The sequence below is a fragment of the Caloenas nicobarica genome, chromosome 3 (genome assembly GCF_036013445.1).
Source record: "Caloenas nicobarica isolate bCalNic1 chromosome 3, bCalNic1.hap1, whole genome shotgun sequence".
Classification (NCBI taxonomy): domain Eukaryota; kingdom Metazoa; phylum Chordata; class Aves; order Columbiformes; family Columbidae; genus Caloenas; species Caloenas nicobarica.
The window spans coordinates 105,490,164-105,505,880 of NC_088247.1; the positions used below are offsets into that span (position 1 = coordinate 105,490,164).

Consider the following 15,717-nt stretch of genomic DNA (forward strand, 5'->3'; position numbering starts at 1 on the left):
TTCTCCAGGCCTCTGCTCAGGATTCTCTGAGCAGAGGCCTGAGTTAGCTTTGTGTCTGGGGAGGTGTGCTTTTTTAATATAAAATCAAGACGACTAATTTCTGCTTAAAAATATTAAATTCCTTTAAGAAACGCGAGATATTAAAAGTTAGTAAAACAGAAAAAAATCTGAAGCTTTTTCCTTTACCTGTGCTTCAGTTATTCAGTATTTCATGGATGATTAGTTAAGTATCATTTTACATGCGTAATTCATTTATTCATAACTCCTTGCTGGAGACCAGAAATAAAAGGATGTAGTAATATTTGTGGGTGGCCAATCGGAATTATGGTAATGTAAACAAATGGAGTTGGCAGATCGTATCAGAGGGTTTTTGATATTGAAGTGAAAATTATTTTATGTAACTGTGTATAATTTGCATATTTTGAGCAATTATGGGAACTTTTCTTTCTCAACCAAATGTTATAAACAGTGTATTAATTGAAGTAAGTGTAAAGTTAAAGTTGAAAGCTTTTGATATGATTAAAGACAACTCCTGGAGACTGAGGAGTTACATGGTACTGATGTAAAGGAGGAGAACGATGATTGAAAATGCAACATTTTTAATATTTATATTTATATACACACATATGTTCACATAAATACAGAAAAATGCAAGAGAGATATTAAAAAATAAATTACGTGAATTACCAGATTCTACAGACTGCACTAAAGTACTTTAATAAAAACCATTATTCAATTTCATTCACGTACTAGAGGGAAATTCTTTCTGCCTGAAGAGTTTGTCCTTTCTTCCTGAAGCACTTCTGGAGCTCTGCAATTACTGCTGTAAGAGAGCTTAATTAAATAAGAGCATATTCTTTAGTCTGTGTTATTGTGTATACTCCAGAAGGTAAATCAGAAAATGTTAGGAGAACCAAATGAACTCACACCCTTAATTTTTCAGAACAGAGAAGAATTACAAGTTTGCTCATATAATCTCTGTGTAGCCATATTATCTCTTGAGAATTCTTTGCTGTTTTTTTTTTCTCTCTGCATCTAGGTGTTTGTGACCAGAGTTTTGGAATACACGTAGCAGAGTTGGCGGCTTTCCCAAAACATGTGATAGAAAGTGCGAGAGAGAAAGCACTGGAGCTGGAGGAATTTCAAAACATTGGCAAGTCCAACGAATCTGATGGAGAACCACCAGCCAAGAAATTCTACAGAGAAAGAGAGGTTTGCTATCAGGAATGCTTTTAAATTCTTTTTTAGCTTGAATAGCCCAAGCAAGACAGTTTAATGATTCAGATTCCCTAAAAGCTTGAGGATAATTAACTATAATCTTATTTTTCCATAACAAAGTGTTTTAGCTGTGAAGTTCATTAGGAGTATAAGAGATGTTCAAGGATAGTGGATTTTGGTATAGATTCATTTTAAGTTAACATAGACAAGAATTTTATCTAAAAACAGCCATGAGAGCGAAACTAATTTTTTTTCTTAAAGACTAATGATCAGCAGTTACTGTGATTGGCCTGCAACTGGAGTCATAAAAGGGACCATGTCTCTGGCTGTCCTGTGGGGTTTTCTTTATGCAGGAACCAAGCCAGTATTTTGTGTTCATCACTTTTGTTGGCTATTTAGTTTCTCTGCGATGTTTCTTTGGACTTAAGTTACAGTTTTTGTTTTAATTGTTGTTTAGGTTATTCTTGGCTCTGCATGTGTGTTGCATCTGGTTTTGCTGCCTCTTACTTTGAGGGCTCGTTAGTGCTGATTTCTTGAAGCTCAAGGTGAACATGTTCAGATCTGTTCCCATCAGGGAAAAGCTGAGTGCACGGCTTTCTCCTTTGTGCCCTTCCATGCCCCATCAGTGCTAACACGTCTCACAAGCTGATCATATTGAAGGACACAACAATTTGGACCTGGAATGTCTGATTTACAGGTGTCATAAAGCTCTTCCCATTTCACATATGAGAATTTCAGCTTGGTTCTCTCTTCTCAACTGAAGTAAAATGCTCTTGGCTTTGCACCGGCTTCAAGCACAAGTTCAGGAACCCACATCTCAGCATGGACCTGATCATGTCTACATTGTGTAAAGCCATCTGAGTGAACTGTTTTTTCTCTTCTCCCTTCACTTTCTCTTAAAAGAAACTTCATTGCCAGGTGGTGTAGAGGAGAAAAATGGCTTGCAGGAAGCTTTTCCAGAATAGCCCATGTTGTCTTGTTGCTGCATTAGGAGTCCGTCCAGTGACTTCTGTCGGAGCCTCCTGGGAAAGCCACCTACTGCCTTATGACTTGCATTGTTTTTTGCCAGTAGTCAGGTCCTCCTTGCTGCGTGCATATGCATCTGCTCACCAATCTTAGTTCTGTGTCCCAGCAGTTGGCTTGAAACTCTGCAGCCTTGTAACTCATTGTCTCCTCCTGTAGCTCAGTGGCAATGTTTGTAATACTCCAGTATATGGAAGCCTTGAAGCGTTAGTCCACATCCAAAGCACTTTATACGTTTAAAAAGCCTTTGCTCTAGACAGAGGCTGTTACCTGTGCCTTTGTTTTCAGTTTCAGAAGGCTACTGCATTTGTTCCTGGATCAGTAAGTGGATCTGATGTTGTGGATGAACTATCTCTGGTTTGTCATACCTCTTAGTTCCAGGAGGTTCCCCCTCCAATCACCTCAGTTGCTCCACCATTACCTTTCCTTTGCCAGCTTGCTAGATGTCACGACGAAGGATTTTTCAGATTAGTTGGACATGGCTTTGTGGTCTTAAGTTGGTGTAAATTAAATTGACATGGCAAACACTTCTGACAAATACAGTATCATGTTTTATTCTTGGATATTTCAGTAATACGTGATATTTCATAAGCTCTCTAGGCAATAGAATGGCATAGCTTTAGATGTCTCACCCGGGCAATTTATCTGCCTTTGCTAACATCACGTTTAGAGGGAAATGCATGCTAGTACATTTCCAGGTCCACTGGAGCCTTCTACACTGAAAACACACTGCGTTAGTCCTAAATGATAAAACTAAGAAAGCTTTGCAGTAGTGTCCTAAAATTCAAAATGGGGAGGACTTAGACAAAATTCTGTATTCTGGGCAAATTGTTTCTCATACAGGGATCCTGAATATTGTTCATCGAAGTGTTTGTTCTTGCTGTTCAATTCAGATTGTTTAGAAGTTCCACTTTGCCTGTTTGTGTAAAAGCATATGCATAAAGCTTAATTATCATCTGTTCTCCTTGGTGACGGCCACTCTCCAGTTGCTTGGTTACACTTTGTTCTTTCCTTTTGCATATTGAAACATTGGTTTTCATTTACAGTTCCTCAAAAAAAGTTTGGGTAATATGGCCACTCTGATGCTATTATAGTTAGCAATCCTCACCTAATGCAGTTGCATGCTGGAATTAAATGTGGAACACATATAGGAGCTCTCTGTTAAATATTGTATTTCTGCTGATCAAATGATGCTGTTTTCTTATGGGTTGAAAGGGGAAAGAATGGATCCCAGTATAACTAGATCATTCTGGTATTGAGAACATGAGAGTAAGTGCAAAAATAATGGTGTTTTTTGCCTGCAAAAAGTTTCTGATGCTAAATAATACTTTGTATCTTTGACAGAATTTGGAAAAATCCCGCTTGCAATCTAAACATCCTTTCTGTTTTCCTTCTCCTCCCTCTGTTTCAGGAAGGAGAAAAGATAATTCAGGAATTTCTTTGTCAAGTGAAAGCATTGCCTCTGACAGATATGTCAGAAGAAGACATCAAAATGAAGCTGAAAGAGTTGAGAAACGATGTGTTGGCAAAGAACAACAGTTTTGTGAATGAAATAATCTCCCGAACGAAAGTTACATCGTGAAAGGTGTGAGAAGAGGATACAGCTCATGAAGCATTTTTTTACATTGCAAGAACTATCATTTTCTTGTCTTGTAGCTTTTATGCTTTATGATACTTGTACTAATTTATGTAGGCTTTTTTTTTTCTTGGATTGTAATTATTTTGTAAAAGATTCTGAGCACGTTCTGTGCCAGATTCTTGCTTTAGTTGTGAGGATTGTTTGCTTTTAGAAGTTTTCAATAAAATGCGGTTTTAGTATTGAGAGAATTATTGACTGTACTGACAAAATCCGTAATGTTTTACCAGAAAAAGAAGTGTTCTACAAAGTATAACAATTGAGATGGCACACAACTACCACAGCCTTGAAAAGCAACAGTGCATACACAAAATCTTTGTCCTATATCATGATTCTTTTGTGTGTGATGCAATTATGTTAATTAATTCAGCGAAGTTTTAGTAATGCTAGATTAGTGCTCCATTAGAAAAAAAGGATCTAGTCTAAGTGATTTGTCATAAAGCTTTTGTATGTGTACCTGTGTGGAGGCTGGGGAGCGGGGGAATTTTTTGTTTGCTGTGTGGATGGTAATGCTTGAGTCAAACATACTACAGGTCTGCTCTTCATGCTTGAGTGGTGGTAATTCTCTTGCGTTTTTTGATGGTTTTGTAATGTAAGCAGAGGCTGGAGTGAAGTTCCAGTTAAACTGTAACTTCTGAGTTGGTCATGATTTGTGAGGTCTGTCTACAAAGAAAGAACACTTTGATTTTTATCTAATATAATTCTCACACAGACATTTTGAAAGCGTGCAGGTATGAATTTATATTCTTGAAGTTTAGCATTTTAAATTGTAGCTCTGGAACACTTTACCTATATTTAAAACTGTCAGTGTTGAGAGATTAATGGGAAAAGGTGTTTATCACATGAGATTATAGGAATAAAGTCAGGCCGGGGATGCCCTGCAAACCCTTGCTGTGTTCTGTTGCGTCAGTGGGTGCGTGCTGGGGCCAGCAGTGCTGCTGGTAAAGCTGGGCCATAGCTCGTCGTCAGGGATTAAGCTGTTGCAGTGGTCTGCATTTAAATGCTCCAACAGTAGTCGTGAAAGGTGTCTTGTTCAACTTGCTGTTGGATAGCGTTTGTTTGTAGTTCGACTAGAACATGGAAAAGAGACATCTCAACAGAAGCAAATAAAGGTTGGTTTGTGAGAGTCATTCAGGTTCTGCATAACACCTTTCTAGGGTTTAAATTAGAAAGCATTCTACTTATAGAGACAAAAATAGACTTGCATTTACAAGCAGTCAGTATATGCGTTTACTTTCAGTAGCTGTGTATGGAAAGTGTGTGAATGAAAAATCTGTTGCATAAAGTAATGTTTGTGCAAATTCATTTGGTTCAAGCTGTTCTAAAATACAGAATTATACATAAAGTAGACAATGAGAGTCAACTTAGAGTATCAAATACTGCCATGACACATGATTTTTATTAGATCAAGCTGCTTTAACTGTCGCTAGAAACAGACAGTTCTTGTGACTGGAGCGGTTGCTACTTCCAGCCTCTTCCTACATATGCTGCGATATCCGTGGTCTGATCAAAGATGCTCCTTGCCTGGTCTCCTGTCCCTAATCATGGGGACATGCATAAAACCATCGTTGGTTTTCTCTTCCAAAAGCTTCCCTGTTTTCCCCTTGACCCTGTGTGAACACTCGCTGTCTACAGCACCCAGTCAAGGAATTCCTCACTGAGCTGCCACCTGCAAGAGGGACCACTTCTTTGCTTTGAACCCGATTCCTGGTTTCACTCAGTGCCTCTTTATGATTTAAGTGTCCACTCTTTCCTCTCTGGATGTGGTACCTCGGTACAGCATGTCTGCAGTATGCTGAGGAAAGGCAGCTTTTGTTTTTGTGTTGCGGCTGGAGGCTGACAGCTGCTCCCACGTAACCAGATGTGCTGCTCCCTGAGGGGTACATCTGCAACAAAAAGGATTCATTTTTTCTCATGCCCTTCAACACTCATAAGGAAGAAAGGTGCGACTTAATGGGATTTTAAGGCATCGTTCCAGCTATTTTCTCTTGCACACTGCACTTTCCCCCCTACAAGTGTACTGCTGCTGCCAGATATAGGCAAGAGAGGATCAGGCAGTTTAGTCTCCATATGCCAGTGCTGCTTGTAAACTGGGATACAGGTAGTGTGATTTCACGCAGGCTATTTTTGCTAGCTTTTAGTTCAGAAATGTACCTATGAGACAGGAACAATTCCAGAACTTGCCTGGTTATTACAGAGTTGTGCCAAGGACGCAAAGATTATCAAAGCTTCACAAAGATTATCAAAGCTTTGGAGCAAAATAATGTGGCTTTTGAGGAGCAGTGGGGCCACTTAACTGTCACTTTGAATGAAGATGCAAAGTTTCTCATTCGCTTGAGGAAGCTTGGCACTGAACACTTGCTGCAGGTGCGGGCTTTTTAGTCTGTGCCATTACTGTTCATCTAGAAGGCTCTTTGGGAAGTAAACTGCATTAGGTGGGGTAAAAGAAAAGAGCAGACATGATGAAACACTAAAGGAATTATTTTCCTTTGGTTACCTGACTGCCCACCTCTTAGGAGTTCAAGCAACCTATTTGTGTGCAGGAGCACCTGGTAACAGCCTGCTGAGGAAATGCTGGGTTTACCTCTTGGTTTGTGGTCAAAAGCTGGTGAGGTGCTCGGAGGGCTCTGGTTATGGTTGGAGGACTTGGGGTCTGAGCCCACAACCCCTGGGCAAGCAGCCTGCTGGCTCTGGGACTCGGCTCTGCCTGCTCCTGCTTGCAGCTGTGAAAGTTCTCAAACAGGGCTGTTGACAGGTTGCTGTGTATCTCTTTGCTCCATTGGAACTGAGGTAGTTTTGGAATCAGAAATGGTAGGAACATGACCAAGATGCCCTGAAGCTGGCTTGAGGAGCCTCCAGGAGAACTTGACATACCTGCTTATGGAAAGCAGGCCCGTTACTGGCTTCGGCTTTGTTGAACACAATGATTTTGCACTAGCTCAGGTTGGTAACTAGTCTGTGAGTATCTGGGAGTGCTTGTGGTCTAATTTTTCCAGATTTAGAGGAGGCTACATGAGAGCTCATTGCTTTCCTGGTGGAGATGCTGCCTTTGCAGCTCTGCTGAGGTCTTGGCTTGTGTGAGAAGTTTGATCTGATTTGCTGAAAGATTAGGATGACAGTTTAAACTGGTTTTCATGGCATTTGAAGAATTTTCAAATACATGACCAGTACCTAGGCTGAGAGATGTCTGTGGCTACAAAACAGTATGACAATTGACCCTGCTGTTCTGCAGTGTGACATTTATTTGAAAAATCAAGGGAGAGCAGTTGCCGTTCTGCATCCAAGGTAGCGTGAGGTCATGCATTGAATGCTCTGCGTCTTGCTGACCTGGGAACAAGGTAAACAAGTGGCTATAGGAGCCTGAAGCCTTAAAAGACCATGGGGGAGGTGCTGTTGTCTCTGTGAGGTGGCTGCAACCCTTGCAGGTAAAACTTCCCTCTTGATGCTGCCTGTTTGCTGAAGAAGCCTTGTTTGCAGTTGTATCTTGGGTGTTGCGGTTCCTCTCCCAGCCTTGCAGCTGCCTTTCCCAGGCCGTTGCCTTCCCTTTCCCCACTCCTGGCAGGGGTCTGCGCTGTTCCTGCACACAGGGCAGCACCTTGCATTGACATGTATGTGTGTCTCTTATTTTAGCTATCAGCAATGCTTTTTACCCTTTGCATGGGGTGGGACAGGAGTAGCTACATCCCTGCATGTGCTGCTGTGCCGGTCAAATTGGGAGGAAGCAACCTCTCATGTGGAAGAGGGAAGTGACAATTTCTAATGATTCTCAGTGGCAGCTGGGACTTAGCCCTCTTGACACAGTGTCCCCTGCCACCCCAACCAGCAGCAGTGGCTGTAGCTAAAGGAAACAACACCGTAAAGCGGATGGCAGATTGGCTTTCCTCAAGCAGCTGGAGCAAGTCGTGCTTTTCGAGAGGTGGGAAAATGTATTTGCCTTCTTGCTATTGTAGAAAAAGGTGCCTTGGCACCTGGGTTAAGCTGCTGAATGCTTGTGGCAGTTTCCATAAGGATGTAATCGTTCTGTCCTTGTAGGGATAGTTGGAAAGCTGGAAACAGCTGTGCTAAAAAAAGTGAGCTGAGGGAAAAACTGAGAGTAAATAGCCTGTGCTTACGAGAACATTTCCCCTGCTGATCTACCTGGTCCCGCTGCATACTGCAATGCCGTTGCTTGTCAGAGCAATGCGCTCACACAAGGGGTGGCTTCAAAGTGCTTTTTTTTTTTCTCGAAAAGGACGTAACCATTCCCATGTGGGTCGCTGTGAGCTCTGCCAGACCTGTAGCTTGAGCAGGGAGGGCTGTAGCAGATGATGCTGGCAGTCTGGTCCCACCTCCAGCCCACTGCTGGACCATGAAGTGGGGGCAGCAGGAGCCTGGCCAGCACTCCTAAAGAGTGTCTGTGCCCGCCTGAGGTTGCTGGTTTACACCCTGAGGGACACAGATTTTTTTCATACCGAGATTTTGAAATAATATCTTGTCTTCCTCTGTCTTGCATCTTTCTATTTGTGCATGGAAATGGTGGGGAAAAAAAAAAAAAACAAACTTCAGGAAAATACACACCACTGTGGGATCTAGATTGGAGATTGTTGGTCTTTTCAGCATGCCTACAGGTTCCCCTTGCGTGGCTGTTCCCACGCCACCGTGATGCCTCTGACATCCGACAGTCCAAACTCGTAAACCTCTCTGCACCCTCCCAAACCTGTCCAGGGCTGCCCAGGGACCCGCTGTTCCTGCCCAGGGCTGCCCAGGGACCCGCTGTTCCTGCCCAGGGCTGCCCAGGGACCCGCTGTTCCTGCCCAGGGCTGCCCAGGGACCCGCTGTTCCTGCCCAGGGGCGGCCGGGCTGGTGTTGTGGGGAGCTGGAGCGAGTCCAGCAAACCTGGCCCCATGCTGTACCTCCTCCTCGGGGCCTGTGGGTTCAACAAATACTCTCCAAAAACAGCTGTCGTCACAACATGGTCCCAAGCCATGCAAGGAATTACAAGGTGTGTTACCATAGTGCAAGCCTTGCAGATTTTAGGTGGTCGTTGGAAAGTCCATTTAGAAGCAATTCTCTTCTCCCTCAATATTTTCAGTAACAATTCCTCACATATTTCTGCTGTAGGTTGTTGCTGACTTAAATGTCCCTTCTTTGGTGTTCAGGGTCCCAACATGATGGCAAGTAGTTTCCTTACGCTTTGATGTGCCAATAAAGAAGGTAAAAATAAAAATCAAGCTTCGTATCAATGTTCAACCCCAAAATTACCAGCAAGATGATAATGATGCTGATTTTAGTGCAGATGCTCTGGCTGTACAAAGACTTTTTTTCGCTGTGACCTAAGAAAGCAGTGTAGGAGTTCCAGTTTCTCTACCCACTGATTGCTGCTCTTTTCACCTCGGGCAGTAATAGATTTTTCAAGCTTATACTCTCTTCCTGCTTACATTAAGTTGTCTCTCATATCTCCATTCTACTGTGGCATTATCATTCAATTCGGAGACCCTGGGATGCAGTGTAACAATTCACCTGCACATTAATAGTGATTGATGGCATTAAAAGAAAAAAAAACCCAGCGCCTTTTTGCCTGTGTGCTGTATAAAAGGACGTTTATTAACACACAAAAGTCTGGTGATCTAGGTGTGGGAACACAGGGAAGTGCACATGAGCTGTGCGAGATGCCCCCTCTTTCTGTGGATGTATGTCCACACTGAAACTCAAGCAGCCCCCCGGCTTTAAAAAAACAAAACAAACCAGGCTCCTAGTCTGCCGGCTGTGCATGAACTTGCTGAAGGTAGCATTTTCACACAAGTCCCAACCTTGGTGGCTTTGCAGCTTTGCCACAAGGGATGCCAGTCTCCCAGGATACCAGATGTTGCACACATCAGCAAGGGTGAGGGAGAGTTTGGGAGGGGGGGCTGCAGTAAATGTCTTGTTACTCTACCTCCAGCTGGGAACCAACGCACTTAGTTCCAACTCCCTCCATGCAGTAAGCATGAGAGATGCCAGCAGCATTACTTGATTATAGAATCATAGAAAAGTTGGGGTTGGAAGGGACCTTCAAAGCCCATCCAGTCCAACCCCCTGCAATGAGCAGGGACATCTTCAACCAGATCAGGTTGCTCAGAGCCCCGTCCAGCCTGGCCTTGGATGTCTCCAGGGATGGGGCATCTACCACCTCTCTGGGCAACCTGGGCCAGTGTTTCACCACCCATATGTTGGTCACCGTGATGGTACCCTGATTACTGCAAAACCAAACAACCGGAACAAATTGCATAGCAGGGCTTGGCTGTCAGGCAGCTTGGGACTTCTCTGGTCTGGCACGAAAGCCCGAGCCTGCACGAGTGGCTGCAGCAGCCAGGAGCAGCTACCTGGGGCAGCTCTGGTAACACTGGCTACCTGGTGTTGCCTCCTTTGGTCCAATTTGGGGGCATCTTAGTTGCTGTAGGAGCCCTGGTCTCCAGCGCAGGTTCTCCTTTCTCTGCAAGGGCTCTTGAAGATGCTATTTCAGCAGTCCTTTGGCCACTGACATTTTGTTCTAGTTATTACCTTTAATTTAAACAGTCATCTGAGAGCAAAATCACCTGTTCGAGGTTTCTACATAAGTAGCACTTATTTAAGCAGGCGGTGGACTGCCAGCACTATCAACACTTGCATGGCTGGGTAGCTTGCTTAAGATATTTGTTCTTCTGAGGGGGAAGTATGGCCTCCCCAAAATGCTGTTGATGCTGAAGGCGCTGGGTGGATGATGCTCTGCAGCTCCTGCGGGACCCCAGCTCGGACTTGCCTGCCCCGCTGCAGCAAAGCTGGCTTGCGGTTGGGCAAAGCAGCAGCTAAAGCAGAGCTAAACTGGCTCTAGCCAACCTGAGTCTTATTCCTAGAGTTCTGACATACATTTTCACTTATGGCTGCATTTTAATGGTTATTTTTTTTCCTCCAGGAAGGAAATCAATTTGCAAAAGAGAAATCTCACCAAAGTCCCTCTTTCTGTGCTGCAGGGGCTGGGTTTCAATCACAATATATTATTGTGCAACACTGATTATGAGAAAATCACAGGGCTGTTCATCTTTCTGCTCTAGAGAGAGATGGAGGATTAGCTCTCTGTAATCTCCCTTGTAAGAGATGTGCTCATCCAGTGTGAACTGAAGGAGCCACATAAACCAAATATTTTTGTTTTGTTTTGTTTTTTCCTGAGATTAGACTCACTGTTGATTTGGCCCATGGATCCATGCTAACGCTGTTGTGCTCTTGGTAGTTCTTAGTGGTTTAATCTCTCTCTCTCTCTCTCTTGTAGTTTGTCTGTAGGTAAAAGTGTAATTTTCTTGCAGGAAAACTTTGGAAGCTGATGAACATCTTACCCATTTGTATTGCAAAGTTTAGTTTTGCTGATTTTTAAGAGATTCCAGCCATGCAGTGAGAACTGGCCTCTGTCAGTGACTAGATGCTAATTTATTCTGTGCATATGAGAGAAAATAAAACCATCCAAGACTTCGCTGCACCTCCTGTCCATCCCGACGGATGTACTTAGGATCTTTTTCACCTGTTCCCCCTGTCAAAGGAATCAGGTAAGGTGTCAGGCTGCTTGAAGATATTTTACGTGAACAAGAGAGTTTTTGGGGGAGTACAGTAACTAGTGCAATAATCTGACATTTGCAGATAATGCCTATAAACTTGCTCTTTGGCACTTCCAGGAGGACAAGGTGGCACGTGAGGGGTGCCTGGTATGAACCCCAGAGCTGCTGCACCTGCCCTGGGAGCTGTGGGCACAGCACTTGGCCAGTCTCCCTTCAGGGGGGATTTTGGCCACCAATCTGTGGCATCGTGGCCACTGGGCTGCCGGCAGCTGTAGTAGTGACTGTGGACACGCAGTGCATCAGTGCATCACAGGGATGGAGCAAACCCACCCACCCACTCAGTACACCGAAGGGAACTGGGAGTAACTGGTGCAGCAGCTGCTTGAGCAAACAGTAGGGTCTCTTGCTTTTATTCTTTTAAATTCAGAGCTGAGAGGCAGTGCATAGTACTGTCCTTGGAGTCAGCCTGCTGTTGACTAGGCATACAGCTGATCTTCCACTCAACAGAGATTTAGGCACGTCTTTTGGTGCAGGCGTGATGGGGGTCTGTAGGTATGGGAGGATACAACATGTCAGCATCAGGGCAGCTCTGAAGCTTCAGCCCGTACTGCGTGTGCAATGGAAGTGTGGTGCTCTGGGGGTTGTGTAGCTTAACTTCAGCCTCTGAAGTCATCATCCCACAATGTCAAACTGCTGTGAATACACAGGAGTCACTCCTTGCTCCTGGCTGCCCTTTGGAGGATGCTTAGTGGGAACCGCTACTTGCTCTCGCCTCTGTCTTGCTCAGTCCACCAGATAAGAACTTCTTGGTTGATTAAGAAGAAGAAAGCAGGAAAGCAGTAATTAAATGAACATATGAAGCATGCACATCCATGGGCCTCTTGACTTCTCAAAAAAAATCCTCATTGTAATGTACTGTAAATGCAGCAATACCACCAAACGGGGTGGAGAGAAGGAGGGAGCTCCTGGTATGGCACTCGCAAGCAGATGGGCATGGAGAGCAGGTCTCTCAGCAGCCCTTGACAGAGGCAATGCTGGCACAGAGAACCTGAAAATATCTATGTTAATTAAATTACGTATCGGTCTCCTGTTGGAATATAACAAATTTCACTGCTTCAGAGCTGTAAGGCAGAAGTGAACACAACAGCAGTGGCTCTGACAGACAGACGGATGATCCACTGCCTGTCACTTGCTGCTCTTCCCAGAGTCAGAGGAGGTGGCATGTTGTAGCAGTCACATAACTGAATGCCTGGTTAGGTGGAAATGAATAACCCCTCGTGTTCTAGGGCTGTTGTGCTTTGTCTAGACATGTCATGCAAGTGGAACAGACCAGCAAAGCATGCTGCCTGGTGCAAACAAATCCCCTCCTTTTGCACTTGTTCCCCCAGGCTTGTAGGATCTGGTTTACACACATTTACCAGCTGTGATGGGCTGCTTTGCTGGTGGAGGACAATGGCTGTTTTTTCTTCTGCTCAGGCACTGTTTCCCCCTCCACATCAGGAAACCCCGCTGCAGCAGAGCTCACTGGCCAAGGGGTTCACCAATGCTGGGCATATTTTCTGCTGACCAGTTTCACTGCTTTCCAGCTTGGCTTCATCTGCTGGCGCAGGGTTGCTGTGCTGTGGCTGAGATGCCCACAGGAAAGTGAGGTCGTAGGTGCCAGTCCAGCTCAGATCCCTGGGCTCAGTGTAGCCAGGTCTCAGCCTGGGAAAGCACCTCCTGACATGCCTTCAACCCAGCCCTGGATGCTCTCAGAAAGGTGTATTTTCTTACCTTCAAACATCCACCTCCCCACCACCAAAACACGGATAACGGCGATCCCTGTTTCCAATCACTCTGCTGCTCATCACAGCCTGGAGCACTGGAAAAATAGAGAAATAGCGCTAAAAATAGCTTTTGTCCTTTGCAAAGGGGAGCTCAGCTCTAGCACAGCTGTTCACCTGCAAGACTTTGGGATGGCCAACAGCAAACAGCTGGGGCTCACTCTACCGAGACTGTATAAATAGAAATCAGCTGCTTGTGGCTTATGACTGCAGAGTGAAACAGGCTTAGTGCAGATTGTTGCTAATCTTTTAAAAGAATTGCGAAAATTATTTCCTGGTCTTCAGGGCTTGTGTGTTTCTGGTTGATGTTCAGTTTGTCACTCTAGGCTGGCTCTGTCTGCAGTTCATTATCTCCCACCTCTCCTAAAAGACAGCAATCTCCTGTTACGAATTCTGTCTAGGTATGATCTTTATTCAAATTGAGAAATTTAGTCTGGGAAATGGTTTGTAACACACCTAGTCTCTAGGGAACAGATGACCCTTGATGCATTTGACAGGCAGTAGAAAGAAACCTCCATAACTGTAAGTCAGGGTGGTTTTGGGAAACTCTCCTGTGGCTGTAGAGGTCAAGTGCCTTGTCTGCCTTTGCTGTGTGAACCTGGTGAAGTTCAACAAGGTCAAGTGCAAGGTCCTGCACATGGGTTGGGGCAATCCCAAGCACAAATACAGGCTGGGCACAGGATGGATTGAGAGCAGCCCTGAGGAGAAAGACTTGGGGGTGTTAGTTGATGAGAAGCTCAACGTGATCCAGCAATGTACACTTCAAGCCACAAAACCCAACTGTATTCTGGGCTGAATCAAGAGAATTGTGACCAGCAGGTCAAGGGAGGTGATTCTCCCCCTCTACTCTACTCTTGTGAAACCTGAGTTGCAGTGCTGCATCCAGCTCTGGGGCCCTCAACGTAAGAAGGAGATGGACCCATTGGAGAAGGTCCAGAGGAAAGCCATGAAAATGATCAGAGGGCTGGAACAGCTCTCCTATGAAGACAGGCTGAGACAGTTGACGTTATTCAACCTGGAGAAGAGAAGGCTCCATGGAGACCTTATAGCAGCCTTCTAGTACCTGAAAAGGACCTACAAGAAAACTGGAGAGGGACTTTTTACAAGGGTATGTAGTGATAGGACAAAGGGTAATGGCTTTAAACTGAAAAGTAGATGGAGATTAGATATAAGGAAGAAATTCTTCACTGTGAGGGTGGTGAGGCAATGGAACAGACTGCCCAGAGAAGCTGTGGATTCCCTGGAAGTGTTCAAGGTCAGGTTGGATGGGACTTCGAGCAACCTGGTCTAGTGGAAGCTACCCCTGCCCATGGCAGGGAGGTAGGAACCGGATGATCTTTAAGGTGCCTTTCAACCCAAACCATTCTATGATTCCATGAGATGGTACTTGACACCTTTGATTGCTGAAGCATGGGATGCTGTTCTCTGCATCTCCTGCAGTCAAGCATATCCCCAAATGCAGTGTATCAAGTACGTGTGCAAACGGGCAACCTAAATTCCTCTGGTTTTAGCACTGTAGAATTGGATAGAGAAACAGGGATAGGATGAGCTCATCCGAGAGCTTCAACTGCAACAGTACAAATGGAAAACCACAGGGTTTTCACTTCATATACCACAGTCTGCTCAGTGTTGCTGCTATGGGAGTTAGTAGCAAAGCTTGCATCTGTTTGAGTAGAGCAGGACAAGGTGACCGTGCACTCACGTGATGTTTCATTTATCACTTCCTCGTGTACTGAAAACACAGTCCTGAAGCCTTTGGGGCTGAGTGTGATCCTAAACCCGAAGGCTGAGGTGTGGGGCTGCAGTAGCCCTGTCCAGGCTCCTGCTGCAGGGGGACTGGCACAGCACAGAGACCACCACTGAAAGCATCTCAATTAGACATCAGTTATTAATTAGGCACCAGGAGAGCTGCTGTGTACCAGATACCTTTATAAGCACTGCGCTCTTATCTGCCTGTTTCTCCCCGACTTCATGACTATTGCCTGTCTTCTCTATCTCATCAGTACCTGTCTCTCATTATCTTCCCTTCCCCATGTGGAGACAGTGTAGATGTTGGTCAGAAACAGAGGCTGGTGATGAGGGAAGTGCCTGCTGCAGCTCAGCAGGGGGTGAATCCTCCATGGGAAGGTGGGAGAGGAACAGGCTGTGATTTTTGGATGCCCTTCACATGGTCCTCTAGAAAGGCCAAATAAATAAACAACAAAAAGGCTGTTTGTCCTCGGAAATAGTCCTATTTATTATTTTTGAAAAACATCTACACTAGCAAAGTCTTTCAATTCCAGCTAACGAGGAAAGTGGCTGCAAAGATCGATGCTCCTGAATGTGTGCAGGCAGAACACCTTTGGGACCTGGATGGCAAAAAACTTGATACAATCAGGTCGTGTTGTGCCTGCTAAAAAATTCACATTTCTAGAAATGCAATCAGGGAAAATTTAGGCTTGAGATGATGTTTGGAATAGGTGACCTGAAGGCT

The 15,717-nt window shown here is 44.7% G+C and overlaps 1 protein-coding gene across 1 annotated transcript in view; it reads left to right on the forward strand.

Annotated features, from left to right (window-relative positions):
• Positions 1-5,168, forward strand: part of MSH2 (mutS homolog 2) — a 56,966-nt gene extending 51,798 nt beyond the window's left edge. Inside the window, exons 15-16 of the mRNA XM_065631307.1 lie at positions 1,040-1,212; positions 3,653-5,168. Of these exons, the coding sequence (XP_065487379.1) occupies positions 1,040-1,212; positions 3,653-3,823 (344 nt within the window). The 3' untranslated portion in view covers positions 3,824-5,168. The remainder of the gene's footprint in view (positions 1-1,039; positions 1,213-3,652) is intronic.
• Positions 5,169-15,717: the final 10,549 nt, after the last annotated feature.